At 42.4% G+C, this 17,514-nt stretch overlaps 1 protein-coding gene across 1 annotated transcript in view; it reads left to right on the forward strand.

Moving 5' to 3' along the window:
• The first annotated feature begins 718 nt into the window (after positions 1–718).
• cacna1fb (calcium channel, voltage-dependent, L type, alpha 1F subunit) overlaps positions 719–17,514 on the forward strand; it is a 54,514-nt gene continuing 37,718 nt past the window's right edge. The window contains exons 1-4 of the mRNA XM_078169701.1: positions 719–1,165; positions 12,327–12,577; positions 13,639–13,739; positions 13,939–14,044. Coding sequence (XP_078025827.1) covers positions 1,144–1,165; positions 12,327–12,577; positions 13,639–13,739; positions 13,939–14,044 — 480 coding nt within the window. The 5' untranslated portion in view covers positions 719–1,143. The remainder of the gene's footprint in view (positions 1,166–12,326; positions 12,578–13,638; positions 13,740–13,938; positions 14,045–17,514) is intronic.

The raw sequence follows: 17,514 nt of genomic DNA on the forward strand, positions 1-17,514 counted from the left end.
GTGGTTGTGCTGCTGCCGTGGTCCTGCCAGATGCCTCCTGCTGCTGCTGCCATCATTAGTCATTAGTCATACTTCTACTGTTATTATACACATATGACTATTGTCACACATGTATACTGCCAGATATTAATACATACTTTCAACATATTGTACCACAGTAGCCAGAACCAAAACTATAATATTATTACTTTCAATAATGTTGTTGTAAGCTACTGTCATTACCTGCATCTCTCTCTCTCTCTCTCTCTCTCTCTCTCTCTCTCTCTCTCTCTGTCTCATTGTGTCATACGGATTACTGTTAATTTATTATGCTGATCTGTTCTGTACGACATCTATTGCACGTCTGTCCGTCCTGGAAGAGGGATCCCTCCTCAGTTGCTCTTCCTGAGGTTTCTACTGGGTTTTTTTCCCCTGTTAAAGGGTTTTTTGGGGAGTTTTTCCTGATCAGCTGTGAGGGTCATAAGGACAGAGGGATGTCGTATGCTGTAAAGCCCTGTGAGGCAAATTGTGATTTGTGATATTGGGCTTTATAAATAAAATTGATTGATTGATTGATTGAACACTGAGGGACACTGAGGACATATTTCTGTTAATAACAATAAATAAATGGTGATTTTTATTCAGTCTGCGCCTTTAACTCTCAGCTGCCCTCCCCTTTAACACCGAGCTTTTTTTATATGTGTAATCCCAACTGAGAGAAAGACACACACACACACACACACACACACACACACACACACACACACAGATGAACAGAGAGATGAGGAGAGGGATGAACTGAGAGTCAGATTAGTGAAGCGGAGCTGGAAAAAGAAATTGTCTCCTCAGATTTCTGGATTTATTTTCTCACTTTTTTCCTCTGTCCGGATGTAAATCGATGAATCGATGAATTGATCAACAGCTGCAGGAGAAAAAGGAAACGAAGAAGAAAAAGAAAAAGAAGAAGAAGAGGGATTTAAGTGATGTGAATTTGTCCCAGTGATCCGGATTGAGATGCGGTGAAGTTGTGTGTATGTGTGTGTGTGTTTGTGTGTGTGTGGGAACCAGCTCCGGCTGCTGATGAGGATCAAACCGAGCGGAAACTGATCAAAGAGCGGATCGATTAAAGATGATTCTCGGTGTGTGGAGCTGAAAGCAGCGGAGATGTACGAGGAGAGACACAAAAGTAAGAAGCGGTTTGTTTCTTCATCAGATGAGTTCAAGTTCCAGTTTCATGAGTCAGAAACAGCTGATTTATTTTTATTGATTAACTGGATTTAAACAAACAGGGGGAGAAACATCAGCTCACGTGCTCTCAGACTAATCGATCAGTTAGATCATCAAACATGTAGAAGTTACAGTGAAATATAACAATAATAAGATGTATCTGTATGAAGTCTGTCAATATAAAGTAAATGTGAAAAATAATGAATATGATTAATTAATGTGGAGCTCAGGACATGAACATGACGTTTCATAAATGATAATAATCAATAAATAAACTATTCGTACAGCAGTTTTCAAAACAGTCACAAAGTGTTTACAGAGTATATTTAATATAAACACATCAGGCTGAGAGCTCTTCAGGTGAGCAGCTCTAATAACCATCTACACCTGTTTTGTCACGTGACACTGAGAGCTCGGAGTGTTTGACCTGACAGTGCAGGTGTGACATCATCAGCTGACTCACCTGCGTCACACTGAGCAGTTTTCTGTGAACTGGAGACTGAAACTGTACCATGTGACTGATGAAGGACGACACTCAGACGTTCATCCTTCATCAGTTCATCATTTCTTTACTGAACTCACTCAGTCCATTTCCATGGTAACAGTGAAGTGGAGCTCCAGTCCCAGCTGGACGAGGACATCTAACTGGCCTACTGTCCTTGTCCCAGTATACAAGCACGGGAGGGGAATCCATTTATTGAGCCAAGTATGTGCGACTCCTCTACGATAGGTGGAGATATGCCCCCTTTCAGCTTGTTAGTATTGGACCTTTTTCCTGTTGACCTATTACGTCACAGACCAAACAATGGACAAACAAGTTAGCTACGGTTAGCTAGCAGCTAACTGCTACCATGGTGGACAACTTTACAGCTCTGTACATTTGGTCCGTCCAAAAAGTCACGGCTCTGGATGTAGATTTCTCCATGTTGTTACCGGCTTCTTCTTCTCTTACACATTTAATGCTATTGGACTTCCGGGTCAAAGCCCGGGGCGGAAACTGTGGAGCATGCTCAGAGCGCCTCAGCCAGTTTGGGTCTGATTGACTGTATACATGCAGGAGTCACATGATCTGGGTGTGTTTGAACACTAGAATATTTTGTGTTGGCTTTCTTTATATGCACGATAATTTGCGTCATACGTGCACAAAATTGCTGAATCGACGAATGAACTTCCGCCGGCATCGTACGCCATCAGAGGGACTCAATGCTGATTGGCTATCGTGGCACAAATTGGTCGCTGAAGTTCAGATTTTTCAACTCAGGCGAATGAGCAAATGATGTGATATCGCGCTACTTGCTTAATTTGCGCATTTCACGTCAGTTGCATTGCGTCCATTGTGCTCATCACGCCGCTCGGCAGGAATTCGCGTCTAATTGTGTCTTTACATTGACTTCACATGTCACTTGCACAAATTGTTTTATGCGCGCCCGGTGTGAACACAACATCAGTCTGACTTTGAGAAATTCGATTTAGTATGATTTCAGTTGGACTAACATGCAGTTTAACACAATAAATCCATTTCCTCTGATGTCATGGAAACGAACTGAGTGAGTATTCAGTTTGTGAAGTTTGTCCAGAATGAAACAGACGTCGGCCTTCAGTGTGTCTGCAGATTAAAGACATTGACAGCTGGACCCTGTCGACTCTGCTGATGTTCATGTCGCAGCTCAGAGCTCCTCTGTGTCAGTAAAGATTCTCATTTGAACCAAAGTGTGATCTGATCTGTTGGTGTGAGAATGAAGCGTCCCTCTGAGCGCTCAGAGCCTGCAGGACGCCCTGAGGACAGAGAGACAGTTTATCATGTAGGAACAGAATGAATAGACACTGGCCGATTTGCTGGGGTCAAAGTTCAAAAGAAAATGGAGATTGTTGTCAGTTTTTATGATGACATCACATCCACTCAGTCAGCGCACCAAGCCAGTGTTTTAATTTGATGAACAGAATCTGATGACTTACAGTAGAAGTATGAAGCCACAAGGCGACACCTCCCCTCGCTTCATAATGCTCCGCTGCTCGTTTTTCTGGATGTGTGTTATAAGAAGTTCAAGCACAGATAAAGGATTTTTATTGGTCTGAAGAGGCGTTCAGTTACCCTGGGAAACAGGTGAATCTGCAGCTCTGCAGATGTGTCTCCTCCTCCTCCTCCTGTTCACACAGCTTTACCTGCTCACATCGGGCCCATCACAACCATTTTTCCAATATAGAGCGGGTCTCAGACGACATCTGACAACTTGCGGAGCCTCCACACTTTATGTAAAGTACACGATGACGTCCTTTTTGCCTTGTGCATGAATCTATCTTATTAATGAGGAGCCGCTGAAGCATTTTGGAAAACAACCAAGATGGCCTCAGCTGATGTGGAACTTCCTGTTTGAGCAGTATTTTCAGATTCATGCGTTGATGCTCCACCATCTCAGCTCATCTCTGCACGCTGTTGTCTGGTTACATCGCTCAGAACTACATCATGTGTTTTGTTGCTCTGATTGGTTGTAGGTCTGTCCAGTCACGGTTTCAGAGAGGTTTCAGACTGGCTCACATTAGATTTGCTGTGATGGTGTCAGCGTTCAGCATCGTTCAAGAAAAAAAAGCAAAAATTAAAGAAAAGTTCAGCAGTTACAGTGCAGAGTGGAAACAAGTGCAAATAGACTGAATAAGGTACAAAAACCAAGTATAAACATCCCATAATTAATCAGCTAGCTGACGGTGAGGATCATACACATGAACAACATTTATCTCAGGACCTCTGAGGGGTCCAGACTCTCAGGTTGGGAACCATGTTCCTGATTTAAAACCTGACTCTGAGTCTCTGACGTGAGCTGTAACTGACAGGACTGTCAAAATAAAAGCGTGGATGTTTAGTGAGTGTAACCTGAGCAGGTACGCAGCTGTGTGTCAGGACGGGGTTAACAGAGGTCACGACCTCCATCTTTCACAAAGTGACTCAGTTTAATCCTCCTGATCCTGATGGAGGATCAGACTTCCTGCTCTCTGCTCGCTGCATTAAGATGGCCCCTGCGGACCCTCAGATATGGTTGTCATGGAGATGAGCATTAACACGTGACATTATCACAATTCATTAATCCGCCCTTTTGTTCCGTCCATGAAATGAGGCTTATTTTAACTTTATCTAACCTCAGAGAAACCTTCAAAGTGAGCTGATACAGACAGGAAGTCCTTTATTCCAACTGATCCCGTGTTTTTATTGGTTCCTCAGGAGACAATCATCAAACATTGACACTGTAGTAATTAACTCTGTTGTTATTTTACATTAAAAAGGGTTCAGCTCAGATGTCTGAGTGTCCTTGAATGCAGCAGAAGGGAGATTTGCAAAATGTTCCTCTTTGCTGTCGGCTGGTTTATGACCCGCTGATAAAATGGATTAAAGTCTTCAAAGAAATGAAAAAGATCAGTGTAAAAACTCAGAAAATTATCATCAGGAAAGTTTATAAATTAACATTAATTAACTTCAACTTATTTTCGTAATGTGGACAGCAGTGTGTTCAGGTAAATGATGTGAAGTCTTCACCTCCAAACTGTAAACTGGGTGTTCCACAAGGCTCCATACTGGGTCCTCCACTCTTCTCATTATAAATATAAATATGAAAACACAATAAAATATACACTAAAGGTGAACACTGATCAGGGTTGGATTATCTGTTCATAAGTGTATTTTTATTGAATTAAAGTGAAACTAATGTCTGACTGACAACATATTGTACCACAGTAGCCAGAACTATAACTATAATATTATTACTTTCATTAATGTTGTTGTAAGCTACTGTCATTACCTGCATCTCTCTCTCTCTCTCTCTCTCTCTCTCTCTCTCTGTCTCATTGTGTCATATGGATTACTGTTAATTTATTATGCTGATCTGTTCTGTACGACATCTATTGCACGTCTGTCCGTCCTGGAAGAGGGATCCCTCCTCAGTTGCTCTTCCTGAGGTTTCTACCGTTTTTTTTTCCCCGTTAAAGGGGTTTTTTTTGGGGAGTTTTTCCTTATCCGCTGTGAGGGTCTTAAGGACAGAGGGATGTCGTATGCTGTAAAGCCCTGTGAGGCAAATTGTGATTTGTGATATTGGGCTTTATAAATAAAATTGAATTGAATTGAAACTGAAGGGAAGAAAATTTGAATAAAAGCTTTTAAAAGTCCCAAAAGTTTTTAGTTTTAAATCATTTGAGCTTCATTTTATTAACTTCATGTGTTACAGCCTCAATTTCACCAAAAAAACTGATTAAAAGAATATTTTTTGATGTTTTTTTTTTTTGAAAGTAACTTCTGAAAACAAAACTCTGACTAAATATTTTTGTCAATAATTATAAACTACACGATGATGTGAAAGGTCAAAGGAACGGACGAAAAAACAGCATCTTGCATTTAACGTTATGTCGCTGTCAGTAATGTGAGCTAATGTAGCTAACAATCATGGAAGTAAAAAAGAAAGACATTCATCTACGATCTGAAACCACAAGAAGCAACAAAACAGCTGAGACGAACCAGAAAACATTTAATGGTACATTTAAGTAACGTTGTCATGTTAACGTCACTTTGAGTCAACATTAGTCTCAGTTTCTGTCTTCGTTGTGGGAGATTTAAATCTTCCTCCAGATCAGTGTTTCCCAACTGATGGGTCCTGGTCCAAAAGTGGATCACAGGTCTATTTGAATGGACTGAAAGTGACTCGCAAACAAGTCAAGTTTATTTTGGAGTACAGTGAATTTCTGGCACAGAGCTTACGCAGGTTGATTTTAGTCAAAGCATACAGTTTGAAAACGAGGCGCGGCTCCAACTAGAAAACAATGTTTTGATGCATTGGATGTGCTGAATGTGCATATTAAGGCAGTACAGGAGGAGGTGCACATTAATAATCCTCCAGGACTGTAACATGCTCATGTTTAACCCAAACAATGTGTCATGTGACTGCAGTTGCTTCACATCCAGGTCGGAACACCTTCTCACCACAAACCAACCGCACCAGAGTTCCTTTGGAACCGGACTGAGACCACCTCTTCAAGAAGGTCTCAGTCTGGTTGTTTTGGTGTGTTCACACCTGCACAAATGAACCGCACTGAGTTTAATTGAACTGAACCAAACAGGGCAGGTGTGAACACAGCCTTACTTAACAGAGATGGCAAACAAGCTCAACGACATGGCCAAACAGAAGTATGACACTGAATATATTAGACTGTGTGGACACTGATCTAATGACTAAGGAGAAACCTGTTGGGAACCACAGCTCCAGGTGTTTGTTAAAGAAATATCTGTGGTGTTTAATCAGCTGATCCGACCTGAGTACAGTGGAGAGACAAACACAGACATCACTGAACAGGAAGTTAGAAGTTTAAAATCAGCCGGTGGGATGAGACATTCAGGAGTTAAAATCCACTGTAGTTTGTTTCAGTGTTTAGGTCGGGGGGTAAGAGGGGCGAAACAGACCTGAGGTCAGCTGTGGTGAATGATGGAGCTGCTGTAATGACAGAGTGTTTGGATGTAATTAGTTCAGTTAGTGACTGTGTGGGAGACAGAAAGGCTCAGTGACTGTGAGCTGATGAACCAGACGGACATTTAACACATCGTCTTTGTCTCTGGAGTCTCCTCTCTTATAACATCATAATGACACGTGTATTTGTGACACTCGTACACTCGTTTTTTAATCTGAGGTAAAGAAATCGCTGCACTTGAAATCTTGCTTGGATTCACACAGATGACGAGACTTCAACAGGACGAACTGGTTCACCTTCATCTGATAAACTGCAGCACAGAACACTTTCTGTCCTGAAGAGCTGAGGAGATCAAACCAAACTGAGGAGACCACTCAGTGTTTAGTGGCCCGTGGTCAGTTAAACATGCAGTCTCCTCTCTCCATGTGCCACTGTTGCTCATTTTGACTGCAGCCCGACAGAACTGTCTGCGACTGGTCCAAAAGTCGACCTGAATATTCTGAGATAAAAAGTGGATAAACATCAAAATTATGACAAAAAGTAGAAATTATAAGATAAAGAGACAAAATTATGGGATTGAAATTAAAAATGATCACAGACAACGTGTTATTGTCCCGCCTGCGTCTCTACACCTACTAACATGCTTCACCTTTATTGTGACTGAGACTGAGGTTCAGCTTTTTGCTCCACGGAGGTTTCAAACCTGAAACTTTGGTTCAGATTAAACAATTAATATTGAGTCCAGATGATGAACTTTATACAGCACTTCTCAAAAACAAGTTTACAAAGTAGTTTACAGACATAAAACAAAATACAAAGTGCAAGTACAAAACTAGTGTCAGGTCAGTGTCACTTAAAACAGAAACAAATAAGAGACAATAAATAAAAATGTGAGAATAAGCAAATTAATAAAAACATAAAACAAACAGACAAACTCTAATCTCATTTATAGAAATTAGTTTTTAAAGAGTGTTGACAGAGGACAGTGAGGTGACTCGTCTGTGGGAGGCTGTTCCACAGTCATGGAGTCGTCTCAAACCACTCAATGATTTGTGAACAATCAATAAGATTTTAAAATCAGTTCTGACACCACAGGTGCAGTGAGGCAACAACAGGGACGTGTGTTCATATATTTAAGCTCTTGCAAAAACCACAGCTGCAGTATTTTGGACCAGTTGGAGGCAGTTGATTGATTTTTGTGGCAAATGATGAGTTAGAAGTCCAAACAAACACGCTCAACCCTCAGAAGTATGAATGGGTGCTGAATCCTCAATGAAAAATGTAAAAAATGTGTACAAAAGGTACAGGACAGCACTCCAGTTATAATGTTTATTGCCACACGTTTGTGTGTTGTGTGGCAATAAACATTATAATTGGAGTGCTGTCCTGTACCTTTTGTACACATTTTTTAAATGATGAGTTAGAGTCATTGAGACGACTGGAGACAAAAGCATGGCTGAGGATTTGTGCATCGCAAAGAAATATGAGAAAAAATTAGAATAAAATGTCACAAACGAAAAACTAAAACATGTAAAACTGACGAGACGTCAGGTCTGATGTTTTATTGATCCAGCTTCAGTTTAAAAAGCAGCTCTGCAGCTGCTGCGAGTGTGAGTCAGTGAAGAAGAAGAAACACTGCCCCAACATTCACTAAATGAACTGATGACCTTCCAGCTGGACCAGGCTGCAGGGCAGCGTGACACACACACACACACACACACAGAGTTAGAAACAAGGCAGTGAAAAGTAGAAAGTTAACAAGGCGGATGCAGGGTTGTGTGCGAGTGATGGGATGACCCGCTACACACACACACACACACACACACACACACACACACAGTGTGTTGTCATGCTGATGTGAGTTGACTCGGGATAATTCGGGGATAATTAGTCGGTTCTCGTCGTCCTGCGGGTGAAGCAGCAGCAGCAGCTCCTCCACAGGAAGAAACAACGTGACCCACAGTCATGTGACCTGCACCGTCCAAACCTCAGCTGCTCATTGGACGGATGACAAACCTGCTGGGACGCTGCCAGCTCCGAGTTCAGGGGAGGAAAGACTGTAAAGGGCCATTCTGCTGTTTTTAGAACATGTGAACTCTCAGACCGTTTTCAGACTGGAGTCGTCCAATCAGCCGTCAGAGAGAGAATCCATGTTCACAGCTCCATTACCTCGCCTGTCTCTCTGTGTGTCTGTCCTCCTGTCCTCCTGTCTCTCTGTCCTCCTACCTGTCTGTCTGCAGTATGTGGCCCACTAAATATGTGCATGTGTTTGTCCCACTGGCCCCGCCCACAAGTTCCTGCTTGGCTCATAGACTTTATACTGTGATGACGTCACAGATTTTTAAATCTCTTTTCTCAGCTTGAGGAAAGTTTTACAAATATAAACCCTCCATGAATCAAAACTTCAGAATACAAAGAGTCATAATTGACCTTGTTTGCAGTCGGAGGTGTCCTGTCACAGTTTTACAGACGTCTCTTTTATAATTGTGTCTGTGAGGAAAATTATTTTTGGGAATTTTTTCACCAGGCTACCGCGAGAGGCCACTGGGACAGGTTTGCTGCAAGGTTGAGCAGCGCTCCTGGAGGCCTGGGAAGAACCCATTAAATTTTGCGGCATATCCGAATCATGGGAAGAATCCACAAGATATTTTTTACCTATCGACTTGCAGTTTTCACGTGTGGCTCTCACCTCGGACGTCAGTAGCAAACATAGAGTTGGTGAGCTGAAAAGGTGGTAGGTAGCAGTTAGCGCCTAACTTTGGTGAATTTTAGTGAACGCCAGAATATTTTTTGTTGACCCTCGTCATACGTGTGTGAAATTGCTGAAACAATGAATGAACTTTCACTGCTATGTCCTTGGCGTCATATGTTCCCAGAGGATGTCAATGCTGATTGGCTGGTGTGGCGCAAATTGGTCGCTGAAGTTCAGATCAAAATCACACTACTTGCTTCATTCGGGCTACTTAATTTGCATATTTCGCATCACAGTAATATGCAGGTATAACTACTGTAAGATCACAGTGTACAGCTGTCAGCTCACGGTAATTTACTGTAAAAAATGATACAGTAATTTTTTAGTAATAAATTGTAAATGTACAGTCAGATATTTTACAGTGTGATATAAACATGTAGTGAAACAGTGAGTAAAATAAAGTCATCACATCTCCTGAACTCTGAACTCTGAACCAGAATCACTGAGAGGAAAATATAAACGTGTGACGTTCTCATAAACTTGTTTATTTCCCACCGACTGTGAACGTCTCCTCGGTGAGCTCTACCTCTGCACACCTGCATGTGCAAAAACAGCTGGACACAACAGCAAAGCATTCTGGGTAACAGGAAATCTAGGAAACCACTCAACGGGAGAGAGATGATCATCTAATCTCACTGTGCCGTCCAGCACTGGGTTTATCTGTGTGTGTGTGTGTGTTCAGGGTCCTCAGGTACTAACACATAAATCACGGCCCAGATCACACACACACACACACACACACACACTCACACACACACACTGATCTAGGTCACAGCTGTTCACTACAATATTTCTGTTTTCACTTCCTCTGGAAACAGTCACATTTCTCCTTCTCTTCCTCTCGCCGTTCATTTCACCTCCTCCTTTCTCTCTGTCCTCCTGGTCTCCTACTTCTCCTCCTCCTCCTGTCTCCTCCTCTGCGACCTCAATGGAAAAGGTCAAGGAGATAAGTGCAGGAGGAAGAAACCGGCTCTGACACCTCAGTTAGGAACAGTTCAGATAAAAAAAGACAATATTTCTCCACTGTCAGACACAAAGTTCCTCCAAAACACCAGCGTGGAGATTCTCTACAGGAAACACTTTTAAACAATAAAAACAAAACTGAAACGAGCAAATGCTCTGGAAAATTACTGAAACTGAACTGAACTCAAAACAAAACTTAAAAGACAAAGTAAAAAATATATAAATAAAAAACTAATATAATACAATCATTGTTGAGAAGTAACTGGTTACATGTAAATTACATTACAAAATAAATGTTATATTTGTCTTATTATATAATTATAATTAGTTACAGTTACTGAGAAAAAATATGTAATTTAATTACAGTTACTTAACTAATTATTGGTGATTACAGAGACGTTATATCTGAAACCTTATATGAAGGAAATAAAAACATTCTGTTGCTCTGCATCTTTTCGTCGTGCTGGACAGGTCGCTTGTTGAAACACGTGTTAGCAAAGCTGTCGGGACAAATTTCAATGCAACATTTAAGCACTTATGTTCAGGAAGTCTGGGGGTTTGGCTGGATTTTGTAGTTACAGTAATTTTACTGCCTATTTTCACCAGAACAGAACGAGACTGAACCAGGAAGTTTTGTCACGACACAGAACAGATATCCAAATGTTCAACTTAAGTCAAAAGCGATTAGCCTCTGTAAGGCAGTATAGTTATATAACTTCAGTTTTTTGTCTATTGTTTCAAATAATTTTCATGTATTTTTATATCTTACTATATAATGATGAACCTCTGTGTGTGTGTGTGTGTGTGTGTGTGTGTTCCACGTTTTTCTCCTCACTGACTTGGTCAATCCATGTGAAATTTGGCACAGTGGTAGAGGGTCATGGGAGGATGCCAATGAAGCAATATTACATCAATTGGCCAAAGGGGGGCGCTATAGCAACCCATTGAAATGTCAAACTTTGAATGGGCATATCTCATGCCCCGTATGTGGTAGAGACATGAAACTTTGCACAGAGATGCCTCTCCTCATGAGGAACACATTTGCCTCAAGAACCCATAACTTCCGCTTATATAGATTTTCCGCCATTTTGAATTTTTTGAAAAACACTTCAAATGGATCTCTTCCTAGGAAGTTTGAGCGATCTGCATGAAACTGGGTGAACATAATCTAGGGACCAATATCTAAAGTTCCCTCTTGGCAAAAGTTGGAAAACTTACTAAAACTGAGCTTCTATAAGGCAATGAATATTGCGGAGGGCGTGGCTCATCACATAAAGGTGTATAACATCTCAAGGGTTTCACCCATCACCACGCAACTTTGTAGGCATATGACCACACATAATCTGAGGGGACCCCTCCATTATTGACCCCATCAAACAAAATGGGGGCGCTAGAGAGCTCATTTCTTATCTAGGCCTAACCGCCATATGGATTTTTACTAAACTTGGTAGATATGTAGAACAGGACGCCTCAAGGTGACTGGAGAAATTTAACTCTAATTGGCAACTGGGTGGCGCTATAACAACAGAAAAATGCTTCAAAATGGCTAAAATGCGACCGATCGCTGTGGCTCCCCCTGTGGACCAATGTTGGTGTTGTTTTCTAATGTTTGGTATGACTAAGTTATGGTATGGTATGCTGTACATAATGAGTATGGACTAGTTGTCTTGTATTTCCTTTATGTCCTGTCTTAAAGTCATTGAACGTCTCATGTAGCACACTGATTTTTTTTAATTTTTTATTTCACGGTGCTTGTTTAGTTAGAACTTTTGGCTGTTCATCACCTGGTAACCTATAGCAACTGCTCAGTAGCTCCTTAGCAACCACCTAGTAACACAGGTGGTTTCCTAAAAACACCATAGTTAGTTGTAAACCTAACACACCCAGCAACCACCTGATAACACATCAGTTTCCATGCAGATGATACCCTGATGTATGTCTCTGTCTGTCTGTCTGCCTCCAGGTGCTGGTCGTAATGGCTACACCAAAGCAGTGGATGGGGAAGAGGGAGGGGGTGAGGGTGAGGAAGAGGAGGAGGGAGGAGAGGGGGATGGAGGGGGAGAAGGAGAGGGACACGAGAGGGATGCAGACTGGGACGCAGAGCTGGATGGAGAGGACGAAGGAGGAGTGAGGATGACGAGAACCGACACGCTTCATTCAACGACAAGTTCAACGGGGACACAGAGGAAGAGAGGACAACACGCTAAGAAACAGGTGAGACAGAAACACGCTAAGAAACAGGTGAGACAACATGCTAATGAAGCAGAGTCCTGCACGGGTCCAGTTTTCAAGATCCGCCCCGACCCGACCCGACCCGACCCGACCCGACCCAGCGACGTACAAACCCGCACCCGAACCGCAAACCCGCGCATCAGGCCAATTAGTACCGCAACCCGGTCCGACCTGTTGAAACACGACCCGCAGCCTGACCCGTAACCCGGATTTAAAGTAATCATTTTGGGTCACGTTGGCTGAATATTGAACAGCATATCACCACAGTTAAGGTGCCAGTGAGTAAACAACGACCTGAATGAAGCAGCTCTCACAATAAAAACCTGACTTCAGCTCCATCATCAACCCTCTGTGTTCTTCTCCCATACGAGTGTAAAAGAACTCATTTGTTACGTTTAATGCTTTTAAACTTTTAATCTATGTTAAGGAACTTTACATGTGTAATAATAGACATACTTTCGACGTTCAGCAGTTACGAGCTGTCACGTGTTTTTAGAATCCATCGAGGAGAGAAGTAATCCATCAGGGAAACACTTCAGAAACATTATAAAGTGATAGTTGTACGTTTTATCCACTTATTTCTCAAATACCTAAATAATTATTTACTGTTTTGGAAGCGGCGCTTGTTAGACGGTGGCAGCCATGTTGATTCTGTCGTCCAATCACAAATTGTGTTATTAGATGGTGAAACATATGTAAACAGCTGAACCAATGACCAAGATAGTTATCTGTAGTTTACCGAACTAATGACTGATGTGTTTATCTAAAACCTGCGATCTGACCCGCATGTTATTTTTTCCACCCAGATCCGAACCTGGGAAAAAATGTTTTTTTAAAAACCATTCGCAAATCAGCTGTTTTTGCGGGTACCCGACCCGACCCAGTGCAGGACTCTGTAATGAACGGCAGAAACAACAAGCTAACAAATAGGTGAAAAACATGCTAACAAACAGGTGAGACAGACAACACACTAAGAAGCTGAAACTGATGATGATGATGATGGCAATGATGATGATGATGATGATGTCACTCCTCTTCCTCAGGTCCAGGGAAGTAATCAGGTCCAACGAGCTCCCAGAGCATTATACTGTCTAAAACTCAACAATCCAATCAGACGAGCCGCTCTCTCCATCGTCGAGTGGAAGTATCCTTTACTCCGACCAATCAGCTGTCAGCTTTACACCAGATCAATTTTCATCTGCCGACAGGCTCTTTAATGAGTCATCAGTTAAAATCTCCACAGAGCCCAGGATGTAGCTAAGACTAAAAATAATGTTACACGGTCTTGATGTCATTGTGCTTTTTCTTGTTTTGTCCCTGCTGAGCATCCTTACATCTCTCAGACCCTTTGATATCTTCATCCTGTTAGCCATCTTTGCCAACTGTGTGGCTCTGGGAGTTTCCAAACCGTTTCCTGAGGACGACTCCAACTCCACCAACCACGACCTGGTGAGATCAACAAATACACACTTATAGAACATTACATTAAGAGCAGCTGAAGGAGCTGAGGAGGAGTGTGAGAGTGTCTGAGGTGAACAGACTCAGCTGTTGTTAAGATCTGAGCCTGAGGTCAGTGTTCCTCTGTCAGGTGTGTCTAATGTTAGATCACATTGTTAAATGTTAAACTACATTCAGCTGAAACATGAAGCGTTGGAGTTGCTGGAAAATTTTTCTCTTGGTTTCAGTCTCAGAAATAAAGGTTCTTCCTGAGCAGCTAGGGTTCTACCCAGAACCACTGGCCTCTGCAGAAACCTTTATCGATTCAAGAAAGGGTTCTTTGAGGGGTTTTTGTCAGTCTGAAGGCCCTGACACACCAAGCCGACGGTCGGCTGTCGGTGAGCATCTGTCGGCCTAGTTTTTGCGGTGTGTCCCGCACCGTCTGCACTTTGGCGTCGGCGGCTTTTCGGCCGATTAAGCATGTTGAATTGGGAGCGGAGCTTGTCGGTGAGAGAGATCACTCTGATTGGCTGTTCAGGTTTTATTTCCTCGCCCCTGTAGCGAGTGAATCTGCCTGTAGTGAAACCGGGGCTAACCGGTGCTTCCTCCTCAGGCTCCACTTCACTCAGCTGCCCCACAGACCCGCTGCTTCTTCACACTTTAACCTGAATAACAAACCGGAGCTAGCTGGGAGCAGCTAGCGGAGCGTTAGCCGCAGCGTGACCGGAGGGAAGCACAGCCAGTTAGCCTCCGCTAGTCTCTGAGCTAGCCCCGGCTCTCCGTTTGGATCCAACCGGAGCACCGAGCCCTGGTTTGTTATTCAGGTTAAAGTGGGAAGAAGCAGCGGGTTTATCGGGCAGCTGAGTGAAGTGGAGCCTGCGGAGGAAACACCGGGACCGTCTGGATGTAATAGTCTGTGGAGGTGCTGCGGTGCTCAGCTGCACAGATAGGAAACCCCTCGGCTGACAGGATGTACCACTCTCTCACTCCGCTCTCTCTCACGCAGGCGCAGAACGTACGTGCTACTTGGCCGTCGGATGTAGTCCGTGTAGTGTGTTCAAATGCAACTGACACAGGGCGACGTGAGGCGACGTAGACGACGCAACAGTTGGCTTTCGTCGCCACTAGTTCTTTGATGTCAGCTAAGAACCTTTTATGAAAGAAAGAGATCTTTAATGATTGTTGAAAGCATAGGTGTTAAAGAACCCCCACCCTCAGTTATTCAGTTTACCCATGTGGGTTCCAGGTGAAACCCCTGTAATATAAAAGGGTTTTCAGTAGAAGTCCCGGTTGTGTTCTTGTTAGCACCCTTAGAAGATGGAAGGGTTGTGGATAGAACCTCCAGGGAGGGTTCTGTGTGGAAGCATTACACCAAAGAGTAGTATGTTAAACCTCGTATAGGGGCTCCAGGTGGAGCCTTTCACAGATGGTCCTCGGTATAACCCTTTGTGTTCTTGGTAGAACCTCCTGAAAGGAAACCAGGTGGAAACTTGAGGTTCTGCAAGGAACCAAAAAGGTTCTCTTATGGGGAAAAGCTGGAGAATCCTATATGGTTCTAGTTAGAGCTGCTGTTTTTCTGGATAAAAAGAACTATAACGTTTATATTTCTCAGCTGACTGCAATGACTCATTTTTATATTTATGGTTTTAAGATCTACATGTGATAAAAAAAAAAAAACAGTCAAGATACTCAGAATTAAATTGTCTTGTTTTGCTGTTGGATGTCAGAACAGGAACTCAAGCTGCTGAGCGCGCTGTTTGAAGCTAAACAAATTGTTATTGTTGTGAGAATTTGATGTGACCAAAAAATCTATTTATTGTTGACATATATAATTCACAGAACCAACAGCTGCAGCATGAAATAATATTTTGGTCTATATTTAAATCCACCTGGCGGCAGCAGTGTTGATATCATTCTGAAACACATTAAATAATGAAAATACGTTCACACTGACGGAGCCATGACGTGCAGCTTGTTGTTCGTGTCTGATGTAGCCTGGGTTTATGTTGTTGTCGCTGGCTGTGCAGCACAGGAAGGTGTTAACAAGCCTTTCAATAACTCGTCTGGACAGACAGAAATCAGTCTAAACACACATTATGCAACATGAACACAGAACGTGTTTTCTTTCTAAAATGAGCAGCGATGAAAATGACGACATTCTGTTACGATCAAAGAGTTGATAAAGCAGACAGCGTTAGCTAGCGCACTGCTTAGCTGAAAAGTTATGTAGCATTACTTCTGTATTAAATTATATTATATCGGGACATCCAAGAAAAATAAACCAAATTCATCTTTGACAAAGGTGATTTTATAATTTCTCATGACAATGAATTATCTTCCAGCACGTCAGTAATTCAGTTCCTGTCAGTCTGACACTCCTCTGCTGAGCGTCCAGCAGTGATTACAGACTAAATATCAACATTCTGGTTAAATGGAGACAAACTTTTTTCCACTACATGTCGACCACAAACACCTCGACATACCATAATTTTTTTTATCCAGAAAAACTGCAGCTCTTCTGTTTACTGTCATTTATTTACAGCTGAGTTTTGCTTCCTTCAGTGTGATTGCAGCATTGACGTATCGCTGCAACGGGCTGACACAGTCACTGCAGCGTCCACGTATACGTGTCTAAGGCATGACTCACCCTACTCTCCCTCTGATTGGCCGGGACTCGTTGCCTTCATTAGTTGGATTGGTACAGTTTAGGTGTGAGACAGGTGAGACAGGTGAGACAGGTCAGCGTGAGAATACCAGGGTGAGCTCAGGTGTGTTTGTCCGACATGTGAACAGGAAGTGTTTTCCTTCAGTCAGCTGATCTGAACCTCCTCACTGCTGTAAAGGTCAGAGGTCGTGGAGACGTACAGTAGATGAGTGGCAGGTCTGAGATCAGATCTGATCAGCTGAGACTCTGAGAGGTTTCTGCTCTGATGGTTCTCTCTCTGTGTCCTCTGTACGTCTCTGTCTCTTTACCTTCAGTTACACTCCGACTGTACACACTGCTGATGGAGTCATGTTTATCGAAGTGACGGCGCAGCAGCACGCTGCCTCGCTGCCTCGCTGCCTCGCTGTTGTTCTTTGTGGCGTTTCATTCTCACATGATCACACAAAAGACGACAACGACTGCAGATCTGCAGCTGAAGAAGTGTTTAGATTTACTTCAGTTACACTGTAAAAATACTGCCGTCACAATCTGACTCAGGAAAGAAGAAACGTATCAACATGGAAATATAAAGTTCTAAAAGTAAAATAATAATACACAGTTGTATTATATTATAATTATGGTTCATCACTGTAATGTTGCAGTTGGTAAATGTGGAGCTCATGTTAATGACTTTAAATTGTGGTTTCATCTAAAATAATACATCAATATTTATTATTGATCTATTATTATCTGTAAAGTAACTGAAGCTGTCAGATAAATGTAGTGCAGTAATAAGTACAATATTTGCCTCTGAGATGTGGAGAAGTATAAAGTTGTG

This window comes from Epinephelus lanceolatus, chromosome 8 (assembly GCF_041903045.1).
Source record: "Epinephelus lanceolatus isolate andai-2023 chromosome 8, ASM4190304v1, whole genome shotgun sequence".
NCBI lineage: Eukaryota > Metazoa > Chordata > Actinopteri > Perciformes > Serranidae > Epinephelus > Epinephelus lanceolatus.